This window comes from Herpailurus yagouaroundi, unplaced genomic scaffold (genome assembly GCF_014898765.1).
Source record: "Herpailurus yagouaroundi ecotype Mexico unplaced genomic scaffold, PumYag 180, whole genome shotgun sequence".
Lineage (NCBI taxonomy): Eukaryota > Metazoa > Chordata > Mammalia > Carnivora > Felidae > Herpailurus > Herpailurus yagouaroundi.
The window spans coordinates 6,936,663-6,944,241 of record NW_024412411.1 but is presented as its reverse complement, the minus strand read 5'-3'; the positions used below and the strand labels follow the sequence as shown (position 1 = coordinate 6,944,241).

The 7,579-nt window shown below is 44.6% G+C and overlaps 1 protein-coding gene and 1 long non-coding RNA gene across 2 annotated transcripts in view; one reads left to right on the top strand and one right to left on the bottom strand.

Annotated features, from left to right (window-relative positions):
- Positions 1-662: 662 nt before the first annotated feature.
- On the bottom strand, positions 663-5,144 carry LOC121039333 (uncharacterized). The gene is made up of 3 exons (XR_005794715.1): positions 4,909-5,144; positions 4,565-4,622; positions 663-884 (listed from the first exon to the last, which is right to left on the bottom strand). It is a non-coding gene; the product is annotated as an uncharacterized LOC121039333 (long non-coding RNA).
- An 80-nt stretch (positions 5,145-5,224) lies between these two features.
- CLNS1A (chloride nucleotide-sensitive channel 1A) overlaps positions 5,225-7,579 on the top strand; it is a 19,276-nt gene continuing 16,921 nt past the window's right edge. The window contains exon 1 of the mRNA XM_040489455.1: positions 5,225-5,456. Coding sequence (XP_040345389.1) covers positions 5,332-5,456 — 125 coding nt within the window. The 5' untranslated portion in view covers positions 5,225-5,331. The remainder of the gene's footprint in view (positions 5,457-7,579) is intronic.

The following is a 7,579-nucleotide window of genomic DNA, read 5'->3' as shown; positions in this document are numbered from 1 at the left end:
CTTATCTTTCTGTTTATTTATATTCCTCACCCATTACCTTGTAAAAGATAACTTTTGCTCACATGTGGCATTGTTCATGTATGTTAACAGAGACCTTCTCAAATTCTTTTTTTTTATTTTTTTTATTAAAAAAATTTTTTTAACGTTTATTTATTTTTGAGACAGAGACAGAGCATGAACGGGGGAGGGTCAGGGAGAGGGAGACACAGAATCTGAAACAGGCTCCAGGCTCCAAGCTGTTAGCACAGAGCCTGAAGCGGGGCTCGAACTCACGGACTGCGAGATCATAACCTGAGCCGAAGTCGGCCGCCTAACCGACTGAGCCACCCAGGCGCCCCTCAAATTGTTAAATTCAGGAATATCACCATAGCGTGTATCGTACCCTCTCCTCCAACCACCCCTTCCCCTGCCAAAAGAAACCCAAAACAGTGAAGTATAATTTTCTGAGAGTGGAAAGGTGCCTTAAGTCATGGTAAGAGGCAAGAAAGCTAAGTTGAGTGCACGTGCAGGGCAGTCAGCTAGGCTTATTCATCATCCCACCGTTGTTTTAGCAAATTGTTACAGATTTGAGGGATAATTGGTGGCAAGTCATTCATCAATGCCAAGGGCTTGCTATATACATGGCCCTTCCCAGCCCATCTTGGCCGACTTTCCAGCCCCACCATGCCATCATGTGCCACACACAAATTCTTGCAGTTCCTCAAACACTACATGCTCCTTCCTATCTTTGTGCAATGAAATGGAATTACCTCTACGTATGCTTTTCTTTATCTTTGAACTCCTCATCCTCAAGACGCAACTCAAACATCATGTTCTCCTAGAAGTTCTCTGGATTCTCACGAAGGGCAATCCCACGGTACTTGGTGCAGACTTCAATACAGCACCTACCACATGAGAATATAATTCTTATGTCTCTTTCCCAAAGACTAGGAGGCCTCTGGGTTCAGCAAACAGTTTGGATGCTCTTATAGTGGCTTAACACAGAGAGGACCTGAATGCACAATAGTGGAGGAGAAATGAGGGGTCAGATTCATGAGACAGGAGTTAAGAGGTGACAGAACTTGGTTGATTGGAGGCAGTAAAATGAAGTGTGCAGGCTTTGCTGCCCAACAGCGTAGATTGTAAATCAAGCTCTGCCACTTAGTAGGTATAGACTTGGGCAAGTTCCTTCACCCTGACTTGTTTTCTTATCTGTAAAACAGGAATCATGATAGTATATATTTCCTAGGGCTGCTATGAAGACTGATACACATAAATTGCTTGGAACAGTGAGTACCTATCATACAGTAAGCCCTCCATAAATGTCAGTTGCTGTTTTTGTTCCTATTATAATTAATAATTATAAATTATAATTAATTATTATTACTGAATATGAAGAGTGAGGGAGAATAAGGTCATACGGATAGATTCAAGGTTTCTAACTTGAGCACCTAAACGTAAGGTGGTATTTTTCCATATAATAAGATGCTAGAGAAACAGCAGAGTTGAATGAGAAGATGGTAAATTCAAATTTTTATTGATACTGTTCTTTAGAGCAATTTTAGGTTCACAACAAAATTGAGCAGATGGTACACAGATTTCCCAGTACTCCCCCAGTCATGCCTCACCTCCCTCATTATCAACATTCCCCACCACAGACGTACATTTGTTGCAACCAATGAACTCACACTGAGACACATCATTGTCAATCAAAGTCCATAGTTTACAAGCTCAATTTTTGATAAGCTGAATGAGAAGGGTCTGTGGAACCCCCAAATGGAGATGTCTAGCAGGCTGCAGGATGTAAAAGTCTACAGTTGAAGAGAGTTTTGGGATGGAGATAGAGATTGGGGAGTTACCTACACAGGGTAGTTCAAACCATGGGCATGGGTAAGTTTGCCAAGTCAAGTGTATAAGGAGAAGCACAGTGACTAAAGTCTATTCAAGGTTCTTTCTCACTTCTCTTTAGCTAATCTATCAGTTATTGCTAAAACTTAGTGACTTAAAATAACAAATATTATCTCACAGTTTCTGTGGGTCAAGAACCTGGACCATTTAGCTGGGTGTTTCTGCCTCAAAGTCTCTCCCAAAGCTGTAGTCAAGGTGGCAGCCAAGGGTGCAGGTATTCCATGGCAGATCATACTACAAAGTTCATTTATAAAGAAAAAGAGGGGCACCTGGGTGGCTCAGTCAGTTAAGCATCCAACTTCAGCTCATGTCATGATCTCACAGTTGGTGAGTTTGAGCCCCGCATTGGGCTCTCTGCTGTCAGCATGGAGCCTGCTTCGGATCCTCTGTCCTCCTCTTTCTCTGTCCCTTGCCTGCTTGTGTTCTCTCTCTCTCTCTCTCTCTCTCTCTCTCTCTCTCTCTCTCTCTCAAAAATAAATATTAAAAAAAAAAAAGAAAGAAAAAAGAAAAAGAAAAACCCAGCAGACCCTACCTGTTGTCACTCTCTGTAACTTCCAAGGCTAGGTTAGAAGAGGCATGCAGCTTCTATCAGTCTCTTTTTTGGGACTCTCCACTTCAAATCCCAGCTACCATGCTGTGAGGAAGCTCAGGCCCCATGGAGACGCTATTTAAAGGTATTCCAGCTGATAGCTCCCTCTGAGGTCCCAGTCATGAGCCACAATGTGTCAGATACTGGTATGGAAGGCTGGAGGTCTCAGAAGATAGCCAGTCCTGGTACACACTTTAGTAGTTTTCCTTCTTTCAACTCTATCACTTATTCAAGAGCCACACACCCCCTGCCTCTTTTTTTCCATAGAAAGGGAGTGTGTGTATGTAAGCAGGGGAGAGGGGCAAAGGGAGAGGGAGAGAGAATCTTAAGCAAGCTTCACAGTCAGGACAGAGCCCAACACAGGACTCAATCCCACGACCTTGGGATCATGACCCAAGCTGAGATCAAGAGTACAACGGTCAACCAACTGAGCCACAAAGGCACCCCAAGAGTCTTAAGAGTACATATCAAGGGTATGATCCTAGTAAGAATGGATTTATAGGAAGCTTAATTCTTACTATCGCCAAAAGGCAGGAACATCTTTATACCTCTTTGCCAACTAGTTCTAAAAGGTGATGATTTGTAGTGAAGACATTAAGATTGACATTAAAAGGCAGGAATTTAATTTCTAGCTGCATACTAGTAATGTAGACCACAGCAAATCACTTAATTGCTCTGATCTTCAGTTTTCTCATCTATACAGTGGGCATAATAGCAGCCACCTTGCATACATCACAGAATTATTATAAAGACCAAAAGAGAGAATGGGTGAGAGCATTCTTCTGACAAGTAAAACAGTATACATATGTGAGACTTAAGTGTCTACTTTTATTACTTATAGGGATTTATATAGGAAGTAAAGGAACAAATCCTGCCCTTCTTTAAATTCTTGGTGATATGCTTCCCTTTGATGTACATATGCTTGGATACTTCCTCGGAGACTGTCACTGTAACAGGTGAAGAGTTCCTTGTCATAGCTAAGATCCCTTTTCTTCAGTCATTAACTTGAATAAAATGTTTTGCTGTGAGACAATCCCTTTTTTTTAGTATTTTTAAAAAAATATTTACTTATTTTTGAGAGAGAGAGAAACAGAGTGCCAGGGGGGAAGGGGCAGAAAGAGAGGGAGACACAGAAGCTGAAGATAGGCTCCAGGCTCTGAGCTGTCCACACAGAGCCAGACGCCAGGCTCCAACTTACGAACTGTGCGATCATGATCTGAACCAGTCAGTCACTTAACCAACTGAGCCACCCAGGTGCCCAGAGACAATTGCTTTTTAACGACACTATAAAAACTTTGTCAAGTTGATATGAAATTATTATACAGGTTTTAGCCAATTTTCTCTCTGCATGATTTGGGGAATTCTGTTTCTGAGCAAAGCACTGACTGTTTTACTATATAGCCAACCGCGTGCAGCTGTCCCAGGAACCGTGAAATTCTCCATTTCCTGTATTAGATTGTTAGCTACTCTCAAAGCTTACTTTTCCTCCTGGATTCTCCATCTTGGAGAAATGAACCAGCATCCAATCACTTAGCCTGGAAATCATCCTTGGCTTCTTTTCTTCATCCATCCTCTTCTTCATTTTCGCCACCTTCTTTCCCTCAGTCTCCCTCCAGATTCTGAGGACTTCACCTTTGTAATAGCTCTAGACTCTATTCCATTTCCATTCTTACTGCTACTCTCTCACCTATACTATAGAAACAACTTCCTAATACTCTCCCTGCTCAGAGTGTCCCTCCTCTAGTCTTGCTACCAACAAACGAATCCCAGTTTAAAAAAATCGAACACTCCTCTAGTCAACAGATAGAAATACAGCTACTCCACATGTCTGCCCATCCAGCCTCAACAGTGCTACAGCACAGGTATGATCATACTGATTTTACAGGCAAGAAAAGTTTGGCCTAGAGACTGACTTCTTTGAATTCCACTAGGTCTCTCACGGCTAAAGTCTTGCTCTTCAGTTTAATGCCTCAGGCCTCCTATTTGTAAAACTGGATAGTCACTTTCCCATATACTTGGCATAAAGAGGAAATGAAATAATACTGGGAAAGTGCCTGGAACAGTGCCTGGCACCTAACACTCAGTTACCTTTTGCTATTATTCTGATTAAAGTTTTCATTGTCCTTGTTACTTCGTTCTTCAGTGCCTAACAAAGAAATAAAGCAAGAGTTTCAAATCCGAAGTACTAATTCTTTTCCCCTTAGCGCCCCATCTCCTCTCTGACACAGCCAACTCTTTGCCCAGAGTTAATTACCAATTTGGGCTCGTTTGCCTGCCTGAGACTGGGCGGGGGACACGCAGCTCCCGCACAGGGGCAGCTTCAAGACCCAGAGTGACGTCGGGGGCGCGGCTGTTATGTTGAGATGTGGACAGGTTGGGATGAGGCCCGCGCAAGCTAGAAGAGCCGTGAACCCAGTTACGAGCTCTCTAACCTCTAGAAGAGTGTGGTCTTTGATTCCCATCCAAGGCTCAGGCCTCGGTTTCCTCTTCTGTAGAAAAAGGAGTTTATTATTCATCGTGCTTCCACTCTCAAAGGGTTGCTGTGACAACGCAGCACTAGCACTTCGGAGAGAGAGCTCCCTTATTTCCAGCCTGGAGCCTTAGGAAGGGCGAGTGGGAGGGGCCTGGGGTCACGTGACCAACGCCGCCCAGTCCCCTCAGGCCTCCGAGAGCTTGCCCCAGAACGTCTCTCTCTCGGGTGGACGGGGCTCAAATTCCGGTGCGGACTAAGTTGCTCTTCCGGGGTGATCGCCACCGCTTCCGGGGCGGGGCGAGGCGAGGCGAGGCGAGGTGAGCTGCTGGAGTGGTGGTGCTTCAGCTCGCTAAGGGCCTGTGTCTCCGCGCTCCCTGGTGCAATGAGCTTCCTCAAAAGTTTCCCGCCGCCCGGCTCGGCTGAGGGGCTCCGGCAGCAGCAGCCAGAGACCGAGGCTGTGCTGAACGGCAAGGGCCTCGGCACCGGCACCCTTTACATCGCTGAGAGGTAGGTAGGGTGTCTGTTCCCCAATGCCGGCTTTCTGTGCTCCGCCTTGTTCCTGCTGGCGCGGGCTGAGTGGCGGGGCGGGGGCGAGACCGCGACCTCGGGGACTGCTGCGAGGCGGAGCGCGTGCCCCGGGTCGCCTCGGAGAGGCCTCTGACGGGGCGAAGACTCGATTGTTCGGGCGTCCTCTCCTCCCGAGCCTTCCTCTCTTCTTCACCCGGAGTTCTCTCATCATTAGGCTTCTTGACGGCCGGTCTTCCCGAGGTCTGGTGCGTGCGTTGTTCTTGACTCAAGGTCTCCTTTTAAGGTGTTTGAGTTTCCAGCCCCTAAGTGAGGATCATCGATGTGCATGGTCTTTTCTGTGAAAAGGTGCGGGGGGTGTTGCTCTGGGCAAGATATGTAGGTTTGGAGCGGATTGTGGAGGATTTTGAAAGTCTGGTTAAGGGGTATAGCTTTTTTTCTGTAGGTGTGGGTGGGGAGAGGAACATCCTCATTCCCATTCAAGTTGGGGGTCATATCCAGAGAGACCAGACTCCCATCTCTCGTTTTTTCCCATTTCTGACTCCCATTTCCATTCCTAGAAGGAATTACCCGTTTATTCAGCCATTTGGAGCACTGGACTTTTACAGACATGTCGAAAATACCAGTTGTAGGACTGAGGACCCCTTTCCTTGATGCATGGTTCCATTCATCATCAAGCCAACAATGACAGATTAAATCTTTTCTGTCCTTCAAATTTGTCTGACTTCTGCTACTGTATCACTTTTGTCTACAGCCAGGGAAAATTCTCTCCTTTTAAGAGCTCGTGTGATTACCTTGTATCACACAGAATATCCAGTTCTGTTGTCAACTGACTAGTAACCTTAATTGCATACACAGGGTTTCTTTCGCTGGGTAACAAATGTATTCATAGGCTTGCCACCAGAGGATGAAGGTCATGAAGGAGGCAAATTTCTGCCTACCACAGAGGGAACAAAAAATATGTAAAGAACCCTTGGTTTGAGGGAAATGTAAGCCCTGAGCAAAGCTTAGGCTTTTGACCAATTACTGAGATAGGAAATACAAATGGGAGGAAAAGTAAGTTTGGGGTGAAGTGCAGATTAGAGTTTCGTCTGGGCATGTGTGCTTAGTTGAGTATAATAAGAGTGTGTTTCTGGAGAGAGTGGGGTTTTTTTTGTTTTTTTTTTTTAATGTTTTTATTTTTGAGAGAGAGAGACAGACCATGAGCAGGGGAGGGGCAGAGAGAGAGGGAGACACAGAATCTGAAGCAGGCTCCAGGCTCTGAGCTGTCAGCACAGAGCCCGACGCGGGGCTCAAACTCATGGAGTGTTCTTGAGATCATGACCGGAGCTGAAGTCAGGCGCTCAACCGACTGAGCCACCCAGGCGCCCCGAGAGAGTGGTATTAAAGATAGAGATTTGGAAATCATTAGTATAAAGGTTAGTATATACTCATGGGGGATAGGTTAGATACCCCAGAAGAGAAGAGGGCCAAGTATAGAACCTTGGGGACACATTTGCATTAAGAGGTAGGTTATGGAAGGAGAGACTTGAGAATAGACAAGAGGGAGGAGCAGTCAAATAAAACCTGAAAAGCGTCTCTTGGGTAGTGGCAAGGAGATCTTTAATGATGTTGGGAGAGCAGTTTCTTTTAAGTGGTGGGGAGTGCAGCACGGGTAGATTGCTATCCCCTACACCATCCCTTTTTCTCCATGGCTTCTCTGTGTATTGATGCTTCCTGTAATATAACTACTGTTTAGGGAAGGAAGACAAGGTCCTGTGCTTGTCTTTTCATTTTGAAAAACTTCAAGCCTAAAGAAAAATTGCAAGTGTTGTTAATTAACACAAAGATTCATAAATTGTTAACATTTTACCACATTTATCTTTTTTCTGAGCTATTTGAGACTTGCAGACATGTTGTCACATCAACTGTAAATACTTTAGCAAAAATCTCCTAAGAACAAGGACATTCTATATAACCACAATACAGTTATCGCACTGAAGAAGTACAAACTCCTTTTAAGCTCTTATGTGTTTAAAAAACTTTGATTTCAGCTTTTCACTAATAAATCTCTTCTTTAAGAAAGTATTTTTGTAAAATATACATACAGCAAAGAATATACATTA